The 26691-nt window shown below is 37.9% G+C and overlaps 1 protein-coding gene and 1 long non-coding RNA gene across 4 annotated transcripts in view; both read right to left on the minus strand.

Annotated features, from left to right (window-relative positions):
* Window positions 1–26691, minus strand: part of LOC134487462 (uncharacterized) — a 312713-nt gene that overhangs the window by 14680 nt on the left and 271342 nt on the right. The gene's annotated exons all lie outside the window — the stretch shown is intronic.
* The window catches only part of LRP5 (LDL receptor related protein 5), a 157797-nt gene that overhangs the window by 14680 nt on the left and 116426 nt on the right, over window positions 1–26691 (minus strand). For all 3 annotated transcript variants that reach the window (XM_063289268.1, XM_063289265.1, XM_063289269.1), the window contains exons 9-17: window positions 24959–25248; window positions 24351–24577; window positions 18111–18295; window positions 16026–16349; window positions 13948–14150; window positions 11899–12110; window positions 10893–11083; window positions 7618–7827; window positions 3332–3457 (exon numbers count right to left, since the gene is read on the minus strand). In XM_063289268.1, coding sequence (XP_063145338.1) covers window positions 3332–3457; window positions 7618–7827; window positions 10893–11083; window positions 11899–12110; window positions 13948–14150; window positions 16026–16349; window positions 18111–18295; window positions 24351–24577; window positions 24959–25248 — 1968 coding nt within the window. The remainder of the gene's footprint in view (window positions 1–3331; window positions 3458–7617; window positions 7828–10892; window positions 11084–11898; window positions 12111–13947; window positions 14151–16025; window positions 16350–18110; window positions 18296–24350; window positions 24578–24958; window positions 25249–26691) is intronic.

Below are 26691 nucleotides of genomic sequence, written 5' to 3' on the forward strand. Positions count from 1 at the left end.
CACTATAATTAGGTAGTTGCAATAAATAAAATTATAACTAGGATAGAAGAAGAGCTGTATCCACAAAATTAAAAAATAAACTAGCTTTTCCTTCAAGTCCTTGTACAGGAGAAGTTTGCCTTCCATGAAGAATCTTGCCATTCAAAGTTAAAATGCAAGTGATAGCTAATTAAAAAAAATATTTGAGAAAAGTCAGTTGATACTAACAGTCAATCAAATTTTATTACATTCATAGAACAAAATTCTGTATAAAACATCAAACAACAAAATACAATTAACTGAAGCATTAAAGGAAAGATGCCTACTAGTTAATTGACTTCTAATATGAAAAACATGACCTTATTTACACCCAGTTTCCTTAGATCATTACTGAACAAAATTTTGCTACCTATTTTGAAATTTCTAAGGATTTATCAGCTAGTAAGAAAAACACATTCTCTTCCATAGAACATCTAGAAGGATTTACAAAGAAGGGTGATATTAAGTCAGAGTGCCTTGAATGCTACAATGGACAGCTCAGTGAAACATGTGATACTGATTGAGCTACTTTGTCCATGCAGGGACCAATTCAATCTTGAAAGAAGTTACTCTATTTCCCTTCTACATCTCTTGAAAAAGGTATTTTCCAAAGGTCCATGTCACAATGGTGAGAATTGCTGGTCTTGTCTTTCTATATGCCTAGATCCAGGATGATGTTTGATTTCTCGTAAGACCCTCTCAGACCCTATGCTTTTCAAGGCTTGAGCTAATCCACAATAGGCAAAATTTTAGACTGTGTGTTTTTTCCATGAGGAATTAAACTTGAACACAAGGATTAACTGGTTTAAGGATCTCTCCCCTCCCCCTCCCCATTAATTGCAATGCAGTGAGTGACATGGATAATTATTCTTAAAAACTCACAATGAATTCCCCCCATGGCTTTTTTACACTTCATAGGTACAATTTGTGCACTATAAAGTATTAGGCCTTTGGCCTTGAGTAGCGTGACCACAGAGGGAATATATAATTACACCTGTGGTGGTTGACAAATCTGAGATACTGAGGATTTAAACTATGATGGCTAGGAGAGAAGACAAGGATAAAGGTAAAACTACCTTAAACTTATTAGGAATAGTTTGTAAATGTGAGATTCAGAAAAAGCAATAGGAAGAGTACATTTGTCATGAGGAATCTCTCACAAACTGAGAAACGTGAGCCAATAAACTGACCTTCTTTCTCCATAGAATGGATGTGAAACTCCAATACCACACAGCATGTTGTGGTTGCGAGACAGAAACTGTTTATAAGAGGAACTGTGCTCCCTGGAGAGCTCATAGTACAGCAAATGTGTCATTTAAGAGAAACAAGTATTTTCAAAATAAACTTGAGAAGAGAAGCTTTAAGCTGCAAAATTGGAAAAAAAATGCCTTCCTGACAAGATGAGATGTTTATTTTCACAGAAAATATAGCTATAAATATTTTTAAAATGTTTTCTTCTATAAAAGCAAAGGAAGGATATATGCTGGAATAAAATGAACAAATTCAGAGACTGTACACATACACTGAAACTGGGGAAACTGTTAGCCAAGAAAACAGTGCTATAGTTCCTGTCATGCTAAGTTGCATGACATCTATTCTATGTAATGTTATTTATATGTAATTATAACAGCATGATCATGCTATTTCCTACTGCCTCTTGTTAATCTACCCAAAAGTAACAATTTTCAGGGTTCTTGGAAAATACTTGGGCAGACCCACTTTTTGAATACTAAATACGAACTCAGAAGCAAAGCTCCAAGCAGTGAGTTCATGGCCTAATGTTATATGGAATTTAGTTTTGTACGGAAACTATAAACCATGAAGGCCATCATCATATGACTGCTGTCAGTTCCTAAGTCAGTCTCCTTGCTCCTGAGAAGTTGTCCATAAGTTCATTCAGAAGACAGAACTAGTTATAAACAAAGCATACTGTATCCAAAGGTGACTTTGTGATAGTGGAAAATGTTTCCACTCATGGAAGACAGGGACATACAGTATATCAGCATATGAAATTTATACTGACCACATTTCACACAGAAATCATTGAATACAACTCACAAATACAGGTTCCCTTAGTTATCTGTGGTTCCTGTATTCAGAGTTAGGAAATACAGACCAGATCTCATTATCTGCGGTAAAGGATTTCATATATCTCCAATATGAGACTGCTTCTGTGTGGATCTTTTTGTGCATATTATGCATGTTTAAAATGATGGATGGGGCTTTGCACACTTTTCATAAGGTCTTATTTTCTGTGGTTTTGTTATCCACAATTTTGAGGCTGGAATGAAACCCAGCAATAACAAGGACTGCCTTGTATACATTATTTTATTTCAATGCCCAAAGAAAAGTGAGAAAGGCAGGAGAACGGGTGAAAGAAACACTGAGCCTACATGCCGTTTGCAAACAGGACTGCCTCTCCATAGTATTTAGTACTCCAATCACAGTATTTCCTGGAATGTTTGACTAGTGACATTTTGAAAAAGTTCAAAGACAGTAGTGCTTACAGAATCTCTCAGTGTGCTAAACTGTACTCAGTTTCCAAACATCTACACGATGCATTGATGAGATCACCCAGAGTTCATGGTTTGGATTTGATCACTAGGTGAATAAAATCCACCTCTTGTTTGCAACTGATGGAAGGATTCTGAGCAGGTCCTGAACATGGAGAAAGAAACTGAGGTTCGGTCCAGACAAAATGGAGGCTCTCCTGCTCTGCAGATAAGCTAATATGAGGTCAGGATGCAGCCTGTTCTGGATGGAGTAGTGTTAGATTATACATATTTTAAGGAAAAAAATAAAAATGCCCCTTGGTTTTATCTTTTTCTATTGACTTCCGGTTCTATTTCACTGAAGTACAGAGCCTATGAAACTATTTTGAATCAGACATCACTACGGCTACATTTTCTTAGAGCATTTCCTCATCATAATGAAAAAAGAATCACAACATAGTTTTTGGTGGGAACAACTGGCAGAGTTATGAAAACAAGGTGCACCACATACATGTAATTTAGTTAGTGTATATCAGACTATGATTTTTATAACACTCCCTCTCCACTACAATGCAGATATTACACAGGTCTTGTTAATTTACTGTCACAGTTATAGAAAAATGAATGTTTATGTAAAAACGGCAGTCAAACTCACCTACTGAATTTAAGTTGCTCTCATTATCTCATTTGGGTGCAAATACTGCCTGTCAATGGCAAGGGACTGAGTGCATAATCCATGAAATCCAAATATACCTGCCTTGTGAAGCTTAAAAGCTTGCCAATCTTTACTGAAAGGAAAGCTTCTGTTTAAAATTACTTACCTCCGCATGTCAGAAGGTCCTGCAGAAGTACCAAATGAACAGGGCAGGAACACCTTGGAGTTCCATCTCCTTTTGCTATACAGAGGTGTGAACATTTACCATTATCTCGGGAACACGGATGGGTCGCTTTGTAGAGAAAAAGGAGGACAGCAGTTGTTTATAGCTTGGGGGGAAAATTCCTAAATCTATTACTAGTTAAGTATGCAGTTTGAAATTCAAAGTTTCTTTACAGACACTTCATTATTGCACCAAATTGCTTTATCACAGTTAAACTCTTAGAGGAGGATGGGTGGGGGATATAAGACATGGTAAAGCGAAAAACAAGACACTGCTTTAGAGACTAGAGGTGTTCTCAATCAACATATTTAGAATATTGATGAAATGAGCCTTGTTGTTCTATTTTTAGTAGCAAAGCAGACTCCATCTCACTGAAGCAAAGGGAGAAGTGGGTCTAAGAAGCCCACTCTATTAGCTTAGCTGAGAAATTTTTAAGTGAATTTAAATTGGCTCTACCCCCTCCCCTCTCTAAACTATCTGTTTCCACTCAAGCTGGTAAGTAACTATAACTTTAAGAACTATTTGTTGCCTCTGTTCACCCACCCCCTTTTCCTTTTGAATTGTGGCATTTAGACACAGGGAACAGGGAGGGACTGACTGTTTTGTGTCTGCGCATAATACATTCTATATGCTTTACAAATGGTAATAATTAAATGCTGCCAATCTGCATGAAAGAGTGTCCCTTTAGGACGTACTAAACGTTAATTGATATATAGGCTGCCCATCTGATTTGGTGAGGAATGAATTTAACCAACAATGGAAAAGGTGAATTCCTTTTTTATGTTCTCTGAAGGTGACTTTCTTCTAAACAAGTATGCATAAAATTCAAGCTATACAGGATACAAGCTGAACTAGTATCCCTTCTTGGACTGGGCCCAATATTACCAGTGATCAAAAAACAGGTGCATTCTTGGCCCCCAGCAAGCATGGGAAATTTTAGGAGGAAAAACACATAACTAAAACAGGTTTGGTGTTTTGTTTTGTTTTGCCTTCCACTTGGTCATTCAGGTGTAAAACTTAGAAAACAGTCAGTGTTTAATATATAGGCTCATGATGGCATTAGAACAATCACTGACTTCTAATAAACAAGAAAAGGTCAACATTTTTTTATCCCGCCTTTATTATTTTATAAATAACTCAAGGTGGCAAACATACCTAGTACTTCTTCCAAAACCTGTACTGTTTCAAAGATTTTTTTCAGTGTTCAACAGCCGTTTTTCTTACATCTAGGGAAATGTGCGCAGCCTACTGTAAAAAGGTACCTGCTTGATTGTTAAAAGAAAGTTTACTCCTTGGCAAAGGATTAACTTTCTTATTGTGTTTTCTGATTATCTAGGACTTTGCTATTGTAACATAATGATTGTGTGCAATATACAAGGAAATGATGGACAAGAAATCAGTTTGACCATCAAACAGCCAATTTCTTTCAGAAAGAGTAGCCCACAGATGTAGGGAGATTTCATATCATGACATGTGATTACCAAAGACAAACAAGAGAACAGGTCTTTCCAACCAAACCAGAACCAAACCTTCCTCACCCTGGGCTGAAGGTGGCTTGTTAGTGGAGCTTTGTAGTATTTTGGGCTTACAGAGCAGTGATAGAAAGTGCTCAGGGAGGCTGTGGGGAGCAGTTTTTTCTGAACCTTGAAAACAAGATGATTTCCAGAGAGAAACAACAACAAAATATCCCCCAACCCTAACATACTCCAAAAACCACTCCTTTTTTGAATGATACCCTCATTCATGCAAAGGGCACATTTTTTAAAAAAATGTGTTTCTGCTGTGGATGAAACATGTATTCTGAGATAATGCAATCTACTTTGGATACATCTGGACCATCTCCAATGTTAGAGAACGCTGCTCCAAAGAACTCTTAGCTAAAGTTGGCTTGTCTTGTAGCTTCAGAACCACATCAAAGGGTGTATTTTTAGTTTTAGTTGAAGCTTAATTTAAAAAGTTCTTGAACATCCCTCAACATCTCAGTAGAAAGAAAATACATTGGGTAAAATAATCACATTTAAGATGAATTTCATTCAAGGTTGATTTATATTTTAAGAGGTCTGCCTGCTTTAATCCCTTACACTTTCAAATAAATTTATAAGATATTAATTAACTTTCTCTGGCAGGAACATCCTTCAAGATGTTCACAGTGTAAATGGCTATTATCTATTGAAAAAGATAATTTAAGTTTCCGCACTCAAATGCTAATTGCTATGTAACCAGATCTAGTTAGATTCTTTTTCTTTTCTCTTAGCTCCTGCCTTTAATTTTTATTGCCCACTACTTCTCACTCTTTTCCTGGCTTTGCATAACGTTGCCTATCCTGAAAGGGAACAGCATGTTGGGTATCTATGTATATTTGGACTATTTAGTCCGGTTGCCATTGATGTCTCTGTCATTTTATAGACATTAGAGGCTTTTGAGGAAGCAACTAAGGCTCCTAAGCCAATTTATTTCCTTCTTAAGATGCAGTTACTATAATAGAACACTCTATTACTTGTAGACTGGAGACCTGAGAGAATTTTTAATAAGCATTGGATGCAATCACCTTGAAACTGGAGATAAAAATCAGAAATTGTAACATTATCTCACATGGTCTGGACTTGTCCCACTATTGCTACTTTGGGGACTGAAATCTATAGGATCGTTAATACAATTTTAGTTCAATCACCATCAATTAAAAATGCACCTCTGCTATCTGGCTACATCCCAAGCAGCAAAACATGTAAACTTTTTGTGCCAGGGTACAACTGAAAGATGTATTTTTTATTGGATTTATGTTGCTGACTCATATAGGCTCATGGTGGCTTACAAAAATCTGCTATAAAACAACCACAAATACAAACATTTAAAATGCTTATGGCAGTGACTAATCTATAGTTAAAACGTCCATAGTAATAATAATTAAAAGATCCAAAATAATGTGAGAACTAAAATGTCCACAGTGAAACAAGAAAGCAGCCACAGTAACCATGGTAAAATTTATCACAATCACAACAACAATTCTGAGTACAAATACCAAAAAGGCCAAGAACAATTAACCAACAAAGCTTCTGGAACAGCTTAGCCTTAACAGCCTTCCAGAGGGCCTTCATTGTGGGGATCTTCCTCATTATACAATACTGGAAGGACAAATTTACAGCTGATCTGCTGCGAAGTATTGCTAATATGTATGATCTGTCAACTTCCCAAATTCAGATGCAAGGATGAAGATTTCTGAGCAATCTGATCAAATCTTTTGGAATTACTCCATTTATGAGATATGTATACAAGCCTTGTTCCTTTTCTGTCTTTTTGATGAGGAGTGTCAAATCTATATAGTTTTGCTAATTCTGTTGTATGTAAATTTTAATCTATTTCATTAGATAAATAAATAGGTAGATAGCAAAAGTAAGTAAATAGCACTCAATGAGGAGGAGAATTGGTGGTTGTATCTATTCTAGAGTTGGATCATATTTGAACCATCATGACTCACGTCCTATTATGGAATAATCATTTCCAAAACCAAAATCAGTCTTGGAATGGCCAAATCAGTCTATTCTGGTTAAAAAAAAAAAAAACATTCAGGAATAAAAATTCAGCTTTGTTATTCGTCCATGAAGTTGCTACACACTATTTTATTTTACATGGCAGGGTTCATTATCAAACAAGAATTGTAAAACAAAGGAGTTGAACTTACTTATGAAAACTTAACATTTGACATATAAAACCCATTTGTTTTTCGAAGGGCCATCACTATTTCCAATATGTTAGATTTACAGTGTTAATTTGGGTTTGTTTTATTGTAAGGTCTTCACCAGTTCATGAAGTAAACAATGTAGTATAGTGATAAGGATCTGGGCTAGGATTAAGCTGTTCAAAGTTCAAATTCCCACTTGATCCCAGAGTTCACTGGGTAACTTTGGACCCAATCACATTCTCTCAATCCAACAGTACAGGACAATATTCTATACTCCTCCTCCTTTAAAAAAAAGTTCTTTTTTTTAAAAAAAGAAGAAGATATAAATATATAATTAAATATCACATTATCTTCAATTACTTATGATTTAGAATCACTTCTGAATATTTAATGCCAAACTGTTTGTTTTTTTAAATAGAAGACTCAAGCCAAAATTGTCCTTCAGAGCTTTAAATTCCTATTGGAACTGACTCATGAACTTGAGGATAAAAAAGGGTTATGTAACAGAATATTGGAGAAAATTAAAAATTTAGTATTGTAACAAACTTACAGAATTCCTCCATATCAATATCTTCAATGGCATGTATACCAGTTAGGTGAGCAATTCGACCTTGTATTCTGGTCCTCTTGTATCCATTGGTTTTCTCAACTCTTTCTATCATCTGCTGCTGCCGATCAATCCAATAGAGATGATTTCCCAGAACTGTCAAACCCATTGGCTGGAGGATATTGGAATCTTGTAATGTGACACGGTTAGCCCCTGAGAATATAATATAACTTCTGTCAGTATAGACATCTTTCTTTCAAAAGGTTTTTGAAAGGAAGTAATGATAATTTTTTTAAATTACTATAGCGACTTGATGGTTGCTTGGCAAAATGAGCATCTAGAGTTTTGTAAATATTCTACACCACAGCCCTCACACATGAGTAAAATGGATACTAAAACAGATTGCGACACCCCACTAAAGGACCAGTGAGAAAGTAAGTACAACTAGTTTCATCTAATCCAGAAAGAGAAGAATATACATACTAAAGCTATGGAGCTTCTGCAGTAGAGATGGTTCTGAGGCAAATTATACTCAATGTCCCATATGATACTTTATGAGCATTTTTTCTTAATAATCACATTTTGTATAGAATTCCAAGCAGAACTGAATCATAGTATTTAGAAAAAGGACTACTGTATTCTAACATATATTAAGCTAGAGAACTGAATTAGCTCAATTCATTTGAACCTGCACATGAAATGAAATTCTTCCCATTTGTCAAGTGAAAGGATGAAGAAGTGTACTTTCAATATTACATGCCTTATTGTGGCTGGGGCCTCAGCTCATTTTGACCAAAAAAAGGTAATCTTAAAACAGCCACTCTTTTTATGTTTCCTAATATATAAGCTGGAGTGGTTTATCCTACTGAAATCTTACAGCAGATCTTGCAAACCGAACTGAACGTAAGGCCCGGTTTCAACATGCTGCTTCCCATGTACAGCATCATCTCATGTGGCTACTCTAGCTTTATATAATATATACAGTTATATAATTATAGTTATGACGTTATTTAAATCTATTTAAATCTAATATATAAAGTTAGGTATGGCTCAGAGAAAAGCCTCTGATGTGCTTACATAGTTATAAGCTGGTGTTAAGAGAGAAGAAATTGGCTGGAATTGCCAAAAGTGATGTATGGAGAATTGCAGCAATTTACACCAAGCCTCAAAAACATCAGTGCAGAATCTTACATCCCTTGCCAAACAGAGAATCATTGTTACCAGGTCTGGGCGTGCTGACCACACTGTGGGTGGGCGTATCTACAGGAGAGTAGTGCTAACCCTACAGTTTCTTCAATTGGGCTGAGTACAGAGCTCCCTCTGTGTAATCTACTTTTACCAATTGCTGAGAAAAGGAAAGGTGGAAGAGAGAAGAGGCTGCATATCATATGGCAACATAACACTACAAAGATTTTGTAAAGGAGTAATAAATAACGGTTTGGCATCAACTACTATTTTCCTTTTATGTAAAAAAAAAAAAAAAAATCACACCCCAGCAATTCCTGATGGGATTTATATTAGTGGTAGCCAAAATTAATCTGACAGTTTTATTTATCTGTTCAGGGATAAACTGAAAATAGGCCCCTTCCACGATAATTCTTGGTTTTCCTTGCAGGGACAGAGAACGTTTACAACTAACTTAAGGTAAAGCAACATGAACATTTTGTCTCTTTTCCCTTATATCGGGGGGGGGGGGGAAGCTTTGTCACTGTTTCATGACAGAAGATTGCTGTTATAAGGGCCACTCGGCAGCAAATGGGCATTTCTCCAAGTTCCTGGCTGCTGCGTCACAGGATCTGAAGACGCGATGAAGTTTTTTTATCTGAGAAAGAGGGAGGAGGATTTTGGACAAAATCTTTTGTCCCCTCATATGATATACTTCATATTAAATCACAGTAGATGGTAAGTAAGAGAAAGCAAAAGGGCTAGTGTGGCGTAGTGGATACAGTGGTGGAGTCCTATTCATCCACTACGTTCACTGGGTGACTTTTGGCCAGAAACTCTCTTGCAACTTACTTCAAAGGATGATTTAGTAGGGAAAAAACTCAGGGAGAAAGTCCTTTGTACAACACCCTGAGTTCCCAGAGGAAAGACGGGATATAAATATTAACTATACCACTGACGTGTATTGAAAATGCCCTGGAAAAACAGGGCATAATTCACTAATGTATAACAAATTTTGTATTCTGCGCAGAAACAGTAATGGGCATTCTATTTTCAGCAGAAGTATTTTAATTTTAATTTATGAACAAACAAAACATAGCACTTTGAAATCAAAGAGTCATAATATGGGATGCGTATTGTCTTCTTAATAAATGCTAAATTCTCTTTTGTCCTTTTTATCTTTCTTCTTTTCATTATACCAAAAGGGCCTTACACTGTTAGGGGTTTTGTTTTGTTGTCTCTTTATTTTTTTCTGCAATGACTGCACATTTCTCATGGTTTATACTTCAAAAAATGCACTTTTAGCAGAATTATTAAAATCTATATTGACATAAAATTACTAATGTATTATTCTTTTCCTAGTACAATTTTACTCCATATTTCTATTATATTAATAAATTAAACTTTCCTCTCGTGAGCAAAGATTCAATTTCCTGGCTGCTAAGTCCTTCTAGCCCTATTCAAAGTTGAATTATTAATTTCTCTCTCTCTCTCTCTCTCTCTCTCATTCTGTGTGTGTGTGTGTGTCTGTCCGCCTGTCTCTCTGTCTAGTTAATTTATAGGCTGGCTGACTCCATCATGACTCTGGGTGGTATACAGAATAAAACAATAAAACAGTGCAATAGAGACAATAACAAAAGCAAGTGTTCAGAAAAGTAACACAACAATTTCTGTTGTTGTATTGGTTTCTGCCTCATGCATATACTATATCCTGCTTTGGATATAGAGGATGATGATGGTGATAACAGTATTAATTCTGACAATCATCATTACCATTATTACTATCTAAAACATTCATATTCTGTAATGATATTTGCAGCAGATGGCAAAAAATGTAATCATGCAATTATAACCAAGGGGAAGTGTAAGAGCTGGGAAGTTACAAAGAAAATAGACAGGGGAATAGTATCTATTACCAGAAAGCCTACTTTAGAGAAATATTCATTTAGCACTAAGTTTCAGAAGCAAACTTATCAATTTATCACTGATCAATCATCCTAGAAAAACGAACTGGTTACTCGCTAGTGCAGTTCACTGAAAGGTTCAGAGGAGGGAAATGCAGGACATTTTATGAAAAAAAGAAGGGCGTAGTTTGCATGGAGATAGGAACGCACCTGATAAGTCACAGCTTTCAATCCGTTTGAGATCAGCATCTACCCAAAAGAGTTTCCCAAGCTTATTATCAATCACTAGCGCAACAGGTCGAAGCAAGCCAGTGGTGAAGAGCACTTCTCGTTCTGTGCCATCCAAGGCTGCACGCTCAATCTTTGGGGCTCGCTCTTGCATATTCGTGAAATACATATACCTGACAACAAATACGAACAGTTGAATTCTTAGTATCTGTAATTTATAATGGTATTCTCTGACATTAGGAGGGAGTATTTTCCTAAGTTGAACTTCGTTTCTCATCCTCTAGGGCTGATTATCTACTATCTTGTTCTGTGGGGAAGAGAGATTCCAGTAATATTAGTGGAATCTTTCTTAGGTGTAAATAAATATACAGCTAGAAAGAGAATATCTGAAAGTTATTGCCCACTCACTCCCAAGCCTAACTGCCCTGATGGACATGCTGCAGTGGATCAAATAAGGAAAAAAGATTAGGGCCAGAAGTCTGTATGTGTAATGACACCTCCTCCTTTCTCTCCCAGTCATAGTCTCCAGTGCATTCACAACTGCTCTGGAGGGTTGGGACCACCCTCTGAGACAGATGTGTGGGGAGCTGAGGGCAGAGATGGAATTGCTGCCCTCACTTATGTGTATTTATTTAGTTTTATGATTTTCTCCAGAAGATTGTAGAAATCCTTTTCTGTGGATGGATATGTTATCAAGATTTTCTCCTATATTTTACATTTGAAGGTTTAAACAATGAATATAAATGCTTAATTAATCCCAGCAAATTGTTAGGTAGTTTTTGTTTTATTAAGTTAAAAAAGGTTTCAGCAATCTTGGTGGTCTAGCAGTAAGGAACTGTCAGGCTTGGCTCAAGGTATCACAAAGTAATTAGCAAAATACATTTCTATATGCTATAATGTAGCACTTGCAACCTACGTGGAGCACTTTGCAACATCCATATGCAATATAAACGGTCATTAACTTTTTAGAAAATGAGAGAATTCTCACCCTCGTTCTGCATTTACGACTATGGCCCTGGGCTTGTCATGGTCTCCCCGTAGGACAACCCCAATTTGCTCCCCATTAAGTCTGTGGACATTGATTGTATTTGTAGCTTCACAGGTCCAGTACAAAGTATGGCTGAAAATATCAATGCTCAGATCATGTGGTTGCTTTTCTGGATTTTGGCTTTGGTTGGGAATACTCATGACTGTGAAAGGCTACAAGGGAAAGAAAAACAAGAACAAAATAGGTAAGATTGTTTGATGTCACAGTATAAATAGAGCAAATCTAGTTAAAACCAAATAACTAGAGTTCTTAGAGAAAAAAAGTCTAAGAATGTGATCTTATGCAATTCCACACCACAGTCCCATTGAGCTCAATTACTCTTAATCCTAGATAAGTGTTTATAGGATTGCAACTTCAGTAAAGACAACAATTCATAAAGACACACACAAAAAGCCACAGCTTGATTTTTCTTTGCTCAGTATTTTGCAGCAGACATTTGAGGTGAGCTATTCCTTCTCTGCAACAAAACCTCCACTTTCTAACATGGTACCTGCCAGTATCTGTTTTTATGTACACAACTATTAAGAACTCTCCTGTCTGTTGAAGGAATGAAACAATCAAATTGCTAAAAAAAAAAAAGAAGGATCTGAAACATTTAATGCAAGAGCTAATGTACTTATATGTGCACACACACAAGAAACATGTATTACAAAGCTTTTATTTTAATTATTATTAATTGGGCTCATTTATTTAGTCCTACTTTGAATTGAAAATCTGCTAGGATAGTTTTGGAATAAGCAAACAAAAAATTCTTATAATTTACATAATAATGCTTAAAGAAGAGGTAAGGTTCTTTACAGTTTTGTATGGAACAGGGAGTGACCCCCGTCAATCTTAAAAATACAAAACAAAACACCAAACCCTAAGTAGGGTTACATTCAATTAGTACTTGGATAAGAGAAATCCAGGGCTGTAAGTTAGACTGGGAAATTGAAAAAAAATTCCCAGAAGGTAGCAAGGGCAAACTATTTATATATTATTTTAAAGAAAGGTAAATGTTCATGCAGGCACCAAGAGACAAGCTCACTTTGAAGGAGAATTTACTTTTTCTATGTGATTTCAGGAAAAACCCAAGGACTATCAAATTATGAATATTAATATTCAAAAACACTAATTAACAGAAATAATTGGAATATGAAGTATCAAAAACCACCAATATCACTGCAAATCTGGATACTAAAAATGTTGCAAGGAGGTATTCTTCAAACAGTGAAACTCTTTTGCTTCTGCAGAACAACAGACTGTGTTGTAACAAGCAGTCACCAATGTAATTTGCACCTAAGAAGGGCACTAATGGGAAACAATTCAGCAATTAACGCCTAGCAAATATCCCTCAAAGAGCAGGCCTGACACTACAGGGCCCCTCCTTGGTACAAACCGAGACTTCATTATCTGGTACAAAATACTACAGAAAATTAATCAAATTGGCCCAGATGGTCCCTTCCTACCCCCGCTTCTCATTTTTACAGAACACAGAGTAGTGAAAATACATTCTTGGATGTATGAGAAAGAAGAAAAAGTTCATTTTCCATAGAAAAAGAAAGACTGCATCCTTTGGTTCAATATAAACCATAGAGCTTACAAGGAACTCTACTGCAGTTTGCCAAGGAAGAAATAATAAAGGGGCTCCATCAGCAACAGCTAAAATGTGACAGTATAAATAGAAGATGCTTCTATCTAAGAAGAACACTTTTCCTTTCCACTCCTTCAGAAATGTCCTGGTTTGGAATCAGCAGCCTTCTATCATAGCAAGAAAAGTTTTAGGGCAGGGGAGAAAAAGTGTTCAAGGTAATTACTCCGTAAATTTCTCCTCCCCCCTAAGATGGCAAGGTTTTTTGTTTCATGTCAGCTTAAGTCTTATAAAGGAGGACTTTTAGGTAGCTGAGATACACTGCAGGACCAGGTTGCAGAAGCATTCGTCTAGCATGTTGCTAACAAAATGTATGCTATCAATTTAGACACATTTCATTTATGCATTAAAAAACTTGCCTGACTGCCATCATCTTTAGCTCTTTTAATAATATTTTGACGTCCATCTACCCAGTAGATCAATGCATCAAGTGGATCATAATCAATGGCTTTAACATTTCTTAGGCCATGGATGGGAAGAATGATGTCTGGACTCTGCTGGTCATCTGGTATCATCCGACTTATTGCAGACTTCTGACTAAATAGTAAGAAGCTACTGGGTGCTAAAGGTATAGAAAAAGTGAACACAATCCAAATAACAACATTGGTAAAATACTTTTGGAGAGTTAATGCACATTTGCAAAAACATCAAAGAATAAACTTTCCATGTCTGGGTTTTTGCTACTACTATCACTGGTCAGAGAAAGACATGATTCCAATCCCACCTTAAAAGAAAATACCAGAGTGATTCACCAACAAGTCTGATACATTTCACATTACCAGACTTGGGCTAAAATAGCATCTATGGTCTTCAGTGAGGAATCCATGGAAGCCTAATCCATAATTTAGAAGACTGGTCTACCTCACTGTCCCAGATCCTCTTTGATTTATGCAATGCCAGATCCAGGTTTTTAAGGACCTCTTGGGCAGGATGCCCCCTACTTCTTCATTGCTGCTGCCACTTGAATGAGGTTGAATCCAATAATTGTCAAATTAGAAGAAGCAAGGGAAGCAGACGCTCCTGTCCTAGTCAATACTGACATGCAGAGAAGGGAGAGATGAATAAATAATGGCAGCAAGAAGCAGCAGTCAAACCAAGATGTTCTGGGCCAGCGCTGGGCTCTGGTAAAAGAAAGGGCTCAGGAAATGTCAACTTGGCATTTGAACCTCTGCTAGCCAACTGTATAGAAAGTAAACACTGCTGACATTTTCTGAAAAATGTTGAGCTTATTTTCTGTGTTGAGTAACATTAAATATTATTCCTTTTATTGACAAGCATTATCCCAAGCAATATTAAATCCTACCATTACTACTTGCATCAGCTACACCTCTAAAATACGTCATTCTTTCGATTTAGATACTTTAAAAATGAAGTTAGAATTCTTTTCATTTAATGTTTTTAACCAAGCTTTCCCCCCCCCCAAAAAAAGTAAAGCTGGTGTTATTTTAAATCACAAAGGCAGGTTTTTGGAAACCTCTGAAACAGACAACTGCTGGCAATCACTCTCTGGGCTCATTTTCTAATGCTGTTTTGAATCCAGAATTGTGCTGGGCTTTATCCAGTTGCTTTAATGATAGGTTTATTGTTAATGTTATTTTTGTGTTTGTTTTTATACTTTGTTAACCACTATTGGAATTTCTTTTCTGATGGAAAACAAGATATAAATGTATAAATGAAAATTAAGGGATTCGCTGGGCAAGGTGCAAACATCTATGTACACAGCCATCAGTATCTAGTCCGACATGTGGACTTAGTAAAAATTATTCAAGTTTGTTTTTAACGCTACCTCATTTTTACCCCTGTTGCACTGCCACCCACTAAGTTCAGCCCTGGACTGAGCAACATGACAAAATTGCTGGAAGTTGCTTCAATGCCAGGAGAAAAGAATTCGCCCTTTCTTTTCATCTGGAGGTTTGCAGGATGAAAAAAAAAACACTCAGCCAGGTTTCAGACATCAGAAACAAATGGGCTGGCTTGATGCCCTGGAGCAGGAACTATGCTGTTCCTTTTTGAAACCTCTCCTTTTTAAGTTCCATTGCAGAATCCCTGACATTCCTCCCATTCTACCCTGGGCATACTGGAACCAGAACTCTATTTTGATGGAGGAGGGCCTGGAACTAACAGAAGAAGAGCGAGTGCAGACTCCCAAGAACAGTATGTTCTTCAGCTGCTACTTGGCTTCTGGCAAGAAGAGTTGTGAATCACTCCTAGAGTGTGTTCCAGCTGTCTGTTCTTCCCACACAGATAGGCTACAGATGCAAAAATGCTGTCTTCCTGAACGGGTTGCTCTCCAGGAGTGTTGGACTATAACTTCCATGATCTCAACCAGCACAACCATGATGAGATTGATGAGAGTTGTAATCCAACCTATTTGGAGAGTACCCAAGTTGGGAATAGTAGAAGGAAACAACTTTAGAGAGCGGTAAGAAACACATACAACTGCAGTTCCGGGTCTTGGGATCCAAGGTGTAGTGCGATGCACAGCCACATCTATAGCCATTGGGTATGGCCAGGCACAACTGCCCACAGTGCCCATTATTTTGCACACACTCGTTGAAACCATCTTGTCGTGATGAATGGAAAACTAATATATCCATCACGAAGTCCAGACGACTCTGAATAAGTGTTCGATTCCTCCCATTTGTTTTGTCAGCTCTTTCTATACTGTGAAGATTCCAATCTGTCCAGTAGATGAAGTCACTGTACTGAGTTAGCCCAAAGGGGTGAGGTAGATCATCTGCTATTATTTCCCTCTCTTGCCCTGAAAGAGACAACCCATATGCTGTTAATCAACACAGAGATTCAAACTATGGTAGCCAAAAGGTGAAAGTTTGGATAAATTAACTCCAATTTTTACTAGTAATGTTCAATTATCAATGAACATAGGTCACCTATCTCTGCCACTCTGCTATTCCTCTCACATTTTCAAAGAAGCTTATAAAGCAGTACTGCCCGTATGACTACACTGAAAAAAAAAGCCGTTGACAATTATGAGACCCCATTGTCAGACACAATACATTCATTCATTTTATTTATGGTCCCAGACCAATAAAAACACAATAAAATATGGGGTGTTCTCTTGATCAACATTGATGATAGCATTAGTTCTACAAAGAACCAGAAACAAAACAATGCAACCATTTGGGAACTATCCTTGCTTCACTTACAGAAAGTCCTGTCAGATAAGGAACATGCTCTCAGTTAAGTACTGGCTATTTTCTACTGCAGAGCTTATCAAGGGAAATATATGATGGTACATTAAATACAAAAAGTAGAGCTGTGCAGTGCTTCAGATTTGATTCTAATCAGTGCTTTGGGGCATGCAGTTCCTTAAACCAGGTGTGTCTTTTCCCATGCCTGCATAGCAAATTCCCAAACAGATCACTAGTACGATAAATGTGATGGCTGCTACCATTGCCATCAATGTTTACACTAAATCACATCTACAGTTCTAGAAAAACTGATCTGTTGGTGAGAGGCTTTCTCATGATACTTTTTAGTGAAGTAAAGGAAGACTAGACTGGATTATGAGATTTAACCACACCCAGGCTATATGCATTCCCTGCTAATTGTAAGAGCACAATGTCTAAAACAATAATGCAATAGGTATGTGCATGATACATATACATGCATGTATGCATTAGGCCTGAACAGAAATCTGAATTTGAAGGGCAAAAGGTGGGCATACACTTGGCACCTGTTGGGAACACCTTAAACTAAGCACTTCATTTTCCAGTATCTCATGTCAGCTGCAGAAGAGCAACTGTGCAAACCCAGGAAAAGATACAACTATTTTAATGTGCTCCTTAACACCTTAAAAGATGCTACATCTGCACCCATGTGTGATCCGAATTATGTTTTGATTTTTGAATAATATATCTGTATGTATGTTTGTTTTGGTGTTTGTTAAATTACAGCCCTCTCCCCTCCATGCACATTGATAATCATAGGGGGATTCAGGGTACCAATTAATATACAATAATGTAAGAGGCCTCAGGTTGATTAGCAATGCTGAAGAAAGGGATAAAAAACATGCTAGATGGAAGTTTCTTTCATTTTATCTTTTCTTGCTCCAAAGAGTGAAAAAGGGTCATTTAGACTATCAAGTCCAACCTGCTGCTCACATTCAAAATTTGGACACTACTACTCTAAAACTTTTCAACTACTTTAGGTAACACACTCTGATTTGTTGTTGCTTCTACTTAATGATATGATCAATTACTCTCCCAAAGTTTTGGAACAAGTTATAAGAAATCCTATTCAGAGCTTTGCATAAGACAGTATGTTGGAGGCTACATAAACAAAAAGGCTGTTATACTGCGCTCCCATGGGGTCAGTTGATTTGTTTGAGTTCTTTTGTCTTAAAGACTAAAAAAAAAAAATGTTCAGGATCTTTATTCAGCATGACACTCCATCCATGGCTTTCTTCTGCCCATCTTGCTCTTAAAGAAACTAATGACAAGTTTCATAAGACTTATTTGTACATCACATCTGCTATATATTCTAGCTACTGACATGTTACCTAGCATATTGGATGACTCAATCATGCTTGTGTCCAGGTCAGTCCAATAAAGTCTTTGATCCTCATAATCAATTGTAAGATCGTTGGCACGTCCCACCTTATCCACCAGCATGATACTGTTTGTTCCATCCATGTATGCCCGAACAATTTTGGGTTTGCCTCCCCACTCTGTCCAGTACATATACCTGTAACCAGTGAAACAAAAATCAGAATAATGATTCAATACTTAATTTGGTTTGTATGTTGCCTTATCTTCAGCAAAGGATAGTTATCTTGTTGTGGTGCTGGAGCTTGAGCACCTCAATGATGCCATGAGCTAAACCGTGAAGGGCCACCCAAGACAGGAAGGTCATGACAGAGAGGTCAGACTAAATGCGATCCCTGGGGAAGGTAATGGCAACCCACCCCAGTATTCTTGCCGTGAAAACTAAATGGATCAGTACAGAGATATGTCGGTATACCATCGGAAGATGAGACCCCCAGGTCGGAAGATGGTCAAAATGCTACTGGGGAGGAACAGAGGATGAGTTCAACTAGCCCCAGACGTGATGATGCAGCTAGCTCAAAGCCGAAAGGACGGCTAGCGGCCGACGGTGCTGGTGGAGAACGGCGAATCCAATGTTCTAAGGATCAACACACCATTGGAACCTGGAACATAAGATCTATGAGCCAGGGCAAATTGGATGTGGTTATTGGTGAGATGTCAAGATTAAAGATAGACATTTTGGGCGTCAGTGAACTGAAATGGACTGGAATGGGCCACTTCACATCAAATGACCACCAGATCTACTACTGTGGACAAGAGGACCACAGAAGAAATGGAGCAGCCTTCATAATTAATAGTAAAGTGGCGAAAGCAGTGCTTGGATACTGTCCTAACAGCCAGGAACCACACTGAGACAAGAATAGGTCTCTAGTGTTTATTACTGCTACATGACAGAAAATCCTAACAAACTGAAGAAGCGTGGGAAAAACCCAGACATATAAACCCCAAAGGCTAAGGCGGGCCAGATCTGTGTCTCTTTGAATGGCTACCTAATTCCTCAGTACTACGCATGCGCTTTACAGCCTGGATGGGAGCCCCCTGCTCGCCATCCTTACTCATGACATATACAATCCAAAAAACGACAGAATGATCTCAATTCGAATTCAGGGCAAGCCATCTAACAGCACAGTGATCCAAATATACAGCCCATCTACAGATGCTGAAGAAGCTGAAGTAGAGCAGTTCTATGAGGATCTGCAGCACCTACTGGACAGCACGCCTAAAAGAGATGTTATTTTCATCACAGGAGACTGGAATGCTATGGTGGGCAGTCAAATGACACCTGGAATTACAGGTAAGCATGGCCTGGGAGGACAAAATGAAGCAGGACATAGGCTGATAGAATTTTGCCAAGACAACTCACTCTGCATAACAAACACTCTCTTCCAACAACCTAAGAGACGGCTTTATACATGGACTTCACCAGATGGACAACACCAAAATCAGACTGACTACATCCTTTGCAGCCAAAGGTGGCGGACATCTATACAGTCGGTAAAAACAAGACCTGGAGCTGACTGTAGTTCAGAACACGAACTTCTTCTTGCACAATTTAGGATCAGACTAAAGAGATTAGGGAAGACCCACAGATCAGCTAGTTATGAGCTCACTAATATTCCTAAGGAATATGCAGTGGAGGTGAAGAATAGATTGAAGGGACTGGACTTAGTAGATAGGGTCCCGGAAGAACTCTGGAAAAGAAGTTCGCAACATTGTTCAGCAGGCGGCAACAAAATACATCCCAAAGAAAGAGAAAACCAAGAAGGCGAAATGGCTGTCTGCTGAGACACTAGAAGTAGCCCAAGAAAGAAGGAAAGCAAAAGGCAACAGTGATAGGGGGAGATATGCCCAATTAAATGCAAAATGCCAGAGGTTAGCCAGAAGAGATAAGGAATTATTTTTAAACAAGCAATGTGTGGAAGTGGAAGAAAACAATAGAATAGGAAGGACAAGAGACCTCTTCCAGAAAATTAGGAACATCGGAGGTAAATTCCAGGCAAAAATGGGTATGATCAAAAACAAAGATGGCAAGGACCTAACAGAAGAAGAAGAGATCAAGAAAAGGTGGCAAGAATATACAGAAGACCTGTATAGGAAGGACAACAATATCGGGGATAGCTTTGACGGTGTGGTCAGTGAGCTAGAGCCAGACATAATGAAGAGTGAGGTTGAACGGGCCTTAAGAAGCATTGCTAATAACAAGGCAGCAGGAGACGACGGCATCCCAGCTGAACTGTTCAAAATCTTGCAAGATGATGCTGTCAAGGTAATGCATGCTATATGCCAGCAAATTTGGAAAACACAAGAATGGCCATCAGATTGGAAAAAATCAATTTATATCCCCATACCAAAAAAGGGAAACACTAAAGAATGTTCAAACTATCAAACAGTGGCACTCATTTCACATGCCAGTAAGGTAATGCTGAAGATCCTGCAAGGTAGACTTCAGCAATTCATGGAGCGAGAATTGCCAGATGCACAATCTGGGTTTAGAAAAGGCAGAGGAACTAGGGACCAAATCGCCAATATCCGCGGGATAATGGAAAAAGCCAGGGAGTTTCAGAAAAACATCTGTTTCTGTTTTATTGACTATTCTAAAGCCTTTGACTGTGTGGACCATAACAAACTGTGGCAAGTTCTTAGTGGTATGGGGATACCAAGTCATCTTGTCTGCCTCCTGAAGAATCTGTATAACGACCAAGTAGCAACAGTAAGAACAGACCATGGAACAACAGACTGGTTTAAGATTGGGAAAGGAGTACGGCAGGGCTGTATACTCTCACCCTACCTATTCAACTTGTATGCAGAACACATCATGCGACATGCTGGGCTTGAGGAATCCAAGGCTGGAGTTAAAATCACTGGAAGAAACATTAACAATCTCAGATATGCAGATGATACCACTTTGATGGCTGAAAGTGAAGAGGAACTGAGGAGCCTTATGATGAAGGTGAAAGAAGAAAGTGCAAAAGCTGGCTTGCAGCTAAACCTCAAAAAAACCAAGATTATGGCAACCAGCTTGATTGATAACTGGCAAACAGAGGGAGAAAATGTAGAAGCAGTGAAAGACTTTGTATTTCTAGGTGCAAAGATTACTGCAGATGCTGACTGCAGTCAGGAAATCAGAAGACGCTTAATCCTTGGGAGAAGAGCAATGACAAATCTTAGTAAAATAGTTAAGAGGAGAGACATCACACTGACAACAAAGGTCCGCATAGTTAAAGCAATGGTGTTCCCCGTAGTAACATATGGCTGCGACAGCTGGACCATAAGGAAGGCTGAGAGAAGGAAGATAGATGCTTTTGAACTGTGGTGCTGGAGGAAAATTCTGAGAGTGCCTTGGACTGCAAGAAGATCAAACCAGTCCATCCTCCAGGAAATAAAGCCAGACTGTTCACTTGAGGGAATGATATTAAAGGCAAAACTGAAATACTGTGGCCACATAATGAGAAGACAGGACACCCTGGAGAAGATGCTGATGCTAGGGAGAGTGGAAGGCAAAAGGAAGAGGGGCCGACCAAGGGCAAGATGGATGGATGATATTCTAGAGGTGACGGACTCGTCCCTGGGGGAGCTGGGGGTGTTGACGACCGACAGGAGGCTCTGGCGTGGGCTGGTCCATGAAGTCACGAAGAGTCGGAAGCGACTAAATGAGTAAACAACAACATGTTGCCTTATGAGTCCTCAGAAATGAAAAAAAATTCTAGTATGTTTCAAAATAATCTATTTTAGATGTTTATAAGGAATAAATAACTGTGAGAATATTTCCCCCTTTACTATTCTGAATATTTTGACAATACCTACCTTGCTATGAATATCTCAGAACACGTATAGGTTCCTATAAGCTTGATATGGAATGGTAATTATTCTGCATAAAATATTGGTTGTCAGTCTGGTCCCAGCTGTATCATACAAGTGTACTATTGTCTATGATCATTATTTATTTGTACAGGACTCATCAGACCCCACCCCTCCAAATCCAAAGCATACATGTTTTTCAGGACTTTGGACACAAACCCTGGTATGATCGGAGAAAAATATCGAATCTGTTTTATATATAATTGGCTATTGGGCACACTCTAGATCACAGATAGGCCATTGATTTGGCTGCAGCCACACAAACCCAACATGATCCTCATCCTACACCACCTCAACCAGTGATTTAAAGCAGTGTTGTTGGGAGGGAGATTATGGAATATCATTAGTTTCTTACTTATCAGCTTAGCAGGGGGGTTGAGTAGTATATACTGTATAGTTTCCTACAAGCTCTAGAACAAGGATAGGTAACTTCTAGCAGTCAGGGGATACACTTTATTTGGTGGGGGAGGTGTCTCCCAGGGACCATGGTGGCATACAGTCTGGGATTATAGTATTGTCAGAATCCAGGGCAAAAAATCTTGTATCTTTTTGAGACAGTCACCCCAATTTTGATACCAGGCCTTTTAAGGTGAGAAACCGGTGTCTCTGAGCTAAGGTTTATTGTACCCACTGCAACACTTAAAATCCTCCAAAGCTCAAAGTTGCAAAAAGGGCTCCATTAAGGACAGCTTCTCCCGTAGGAACCTTCCCTTGTGCTCTCACAGGGCCTTCTTTGTGCTCTACAGAAATGAAGCAGCTAAATGTGAGAGGGCTTTTTTTGATAGCACAGTTCTAGAACTTTCTCTAAACAAATGTTCAGCTTGGCATCAGGTATGGCATTATTTCAATGGCTCTTTTCTGGCATGCATATTTGACAGGTGAAATTTCTGCTTATGCCAAAACATGTTTTACCTTAGCTTTTATTTGTTCTTTGCTATACAGCTAATATTTGCTTACCGACTTCCTCGTTTAGCAACTGTTCAAAGTTACAACAGTGTAAAAAAAAAAAAAAAGCTTTGCAACCAGTCCACATTTATGACTACCACAGCATCCCACGGTCAAGTGATCGCCATTCACATGCTTCACAATTGGCTTATGACAAGCAGAGTTAATGGAAAACGCAGAAATAAAAATCACACGTTGTGGTCACGTGATATCTTGCTTAACGACCAAATGGGAAGTGATGTCATAAGTCCATCATGGTCATGTGATTTGTCACTTAGCGACCACGGCATTGAGTGACAGAGTTGCCGGTCCCAGTTCTGGTTGCTAAGTGAGGACTACCTGTACTGTATTTTGAGCTATTTATTTATGGTTGTTTATTTATGATAAACAAATTATGTAATTTTGTTTTGTATATAGAACTGTAACAATTATGCAATTTTGAAATATTTTTGATCTACTGTGAAAATCCTTAAATTAATGACCAGGGTACTGAGTTACAGAGATAGTAAGTATTAGTAATAAGATAGTAATAGTATTACTATTTGTGATGGGCAGTCATATGTAACTAAGCACTATCGTAAGTGAAGAAGACCAAATTAGTAAATCATTATGTTTATCTATGTTTCCTCTGATCCAGTCACAGAAAATGAAATCTCTACTCATATTTAGAACTAGAGAAAGGTATCACAACATTCACACAGAATAGGTATGACCCACATGACATGATCTAAATGAAATGAAACACTGAATTGAGAAGAAGTGACCAGATATTAGCACTAGGAGGATGTATCAACATACAAACACCTGGAGTTTCTGCAAAGTTCCACAAAGAACTCGTTCAAAAGCAATTCAGCATTTTATTTCAACATTTTAATCTATGCTTGATAGAGTAATGTTTGCAAATTTCTTTCGTACTCAATGGTAAGATTATACTAGGAAGTTACCCAGTTTAACTAAATAAAGGAATGGGAAAATATAAGTATTACAATGTAGATACAGAAACTCGTTACAGAACAGACAACTTTCAGTAAAAACTTGATTTAGCTCCAAAGAAGCTGAAAGAAAATCTAGTTGGTTGACCTTGAATGTCTTGGCTGGGAGAAAATCAAATAAAAATGTTGTGTGCACTGCTTAAATAAACATACCACAGTGATGGATAAGTCTTCCCTTCTGCCCCAAAATCAAGTCAGGCACAAGGGAGGAACCATTTTAAAGTGGTCCTCCACCCCCTCACCCCAATGCAGTAGAAATGGAAATCAGAGCAGGACAGGAAAGTCCCAATTATATAAACTTTGGGATTATATTTTAATTACATAGTTTGGGGAACACATTTACAATCAAAATAATAAGCAATAATATGCATTAAGTTTGCATCTGAGATTTTTCCTTACCCTTTTGATGGGTCAAGAGCCAATGACCTTGGGTTATCCAAATCTTTCCACACAAGAACTTGCCGGAATAGCCCATCCAACCGTGCCACTTCAATCCTATTGGTTCCAGTATCTGCCCAATATAGATTCTTCCCCATCCAGTCTACAGCCATGCCTTCAGGGTAATCTAACCCAAACTCAATCACATGTTCAACTGCACTTCCATTCATGAAAGCTCGGCTTATTGTCTGCAAAACCATTTTAAAAAATGACAGGAATTCCAGAATATAAAACAAATTAAACAATTAATGGTTTAGTCCAAAGTATTATCCAAAAGAGGGAAAAAGTTTTTTTGGGGGGGGGATTAATTAACTCATATATATATATATATAAAGAAACTGATAAAAATGTATTTTATTTATTTTTTACTGCACAGTTTACACACTACTTACACCCACTGATTTAACCTATGTGCATAAAGCTATTTTACTGGGCTCACTCAAGGAGGTGTGTTTTATTTTGTAATCTTTAAACAACAATATATTTAGAACCAAAATATTGTTCTGGAAGCAATGCACTAAAACATCTGGTTAACAAAGCAAACTTTTCAGTTAAGAGATCATGGATACCTTTAAGCTAATATCTGTCCAGTAGATTCTATTGTCAGAGACATCAAAATCTAGTGCAGAAGCTTCTTTGACACCAGTAAGAGGAATGGCAACATCATTGTTGTTAGTTTCAAGAGAAATCCTATGAACGGCTGCCCTGCTGGTGAAGACAAGGAAAGCTTCTGGGATGATGCAGGTCTTCATATCACTAAGTATCTCCAGTCCAATTGGACAGGCACATCTGCGCTCCTGGGGTGTGAAGAAGCACAGGTGGCTGCAGCCGCCATTATTCTCAGCACACGGATTTGTCCCTAGAAAGTAAAACAGTTCTCTGAAGGAAAAGAAGCTAGGTCCTTCTATGTTCAAAACGGCTCAAAATAAATTCTGCTCCATGAACTTGTCTTCTGGGGTTGTCTATCTGAAGAAAACTAAGTTAAAAAGCTTCCCTCCATTTATTATTTATTTCAATCTTAAAGACGATTTGGCAGTCCTAGTTTGAAAATTCACCTCATCACAAATTCACCATGTGTCCCTTACAAGTATCACTACATTGTGGTCTCAGGCCCTTACCTCCAATACTGAGAACGCTAATTTATCTTACAGATTGTTGAATTAATATACACGTAGCTTTTTTCAATATGGAATAACAACTTATAAATGCCTGTTACTATCAATTGAGAGTCAACTCAAATCCCCAAACCCAAGCAACAGCCCAAGGAAGCAATGGGGATATACTGTATATCACGTACAATCAATTTCAGATTTCCATACTGTGGAAGAACCATTTTAGATAATAAGTATATTTCTCTTTCTAGCTGTATCTTTTCATTGGATTCTTTACTAGCTGACCAAATAGATCCTTGTATAACCTCCCTAACAGCCCAACCATACCTTTTGCATCGAAGGTGTTATTATAATCATTGAGTAAAATAATGCCAAATTGACTTTGTGAAAGGTTACAGATTCCTAGCCAACATAATTCCAAGAACTGCAAAGATAAGAAACCAATTTCTGAAATTGAATCTGTGTAACTTTCCAACAGGCAGCAAACATAGTTCAGTAAGTTATGACAAGCAGTTGTAATAAAGATTGAGGGTCTCGATGATGAACAGATGCTAGCTCTGTGGATAAGCATTCTCTGCGTGAGAATGTACAATGGTGTGAAACTCAACAGGAGTTGACTCTTTTACAGAAGCTGATGATTTGGCATTATGATAACGGATGTTATTGTTGCAGTTCCAAAGAGAAAAGAATATTGAAAAGAATCATAAAGTTAGATGTAAATGATTTTTATGGCAAAGTTTCATTTAACGTTAAAGGAAGAATAAAACATTCCATCTTTGCAAAATAAACTGTTGGAATATCATGAATTTATATGTGCACCCAGGTGTTAAGCTGTGGGAACCTCGTAAGTGTTTTCCATTTAAGGGTAATAATTTCCCAACCTTTCCACTGTTTTGGCTAGTAGTTCATATCACAAACTTTCAGCTCACCCCACCTGCTTGTTGTCTGGGAATCTCAGCTTATAGTATTTCCAAAAAATGTTCCCTGAGCCACCACTGTTAAACATTACTATGAGGAAATGTTGCTGCAGCAAGCAGGTTAAAAAGCATAGGTGAATTTTATAAAGAACACAGTGAGATAAATTAAGGGAAAGAAATGTATCTAAAGACCCAATCGGGGAATCATCATGGATGTACATACACACAAGTCAGGAGGCAAGCTTTCACATTTATATATTCATACACACACAA

Source organism: Candoia aspera, chromosome 1, assembly GCF_035149785.1.
Source record: "Candoia aspera isolate rCanAsp1 chromosome 1, rCanAsp1.hap2, whole genome shotgun sequence".
Lineage (NCBI taxonomy): Eukaryota > Metazoa > Chordata > Lepidosauria > Squamata > Boidae > Candoia > Candoia aspera.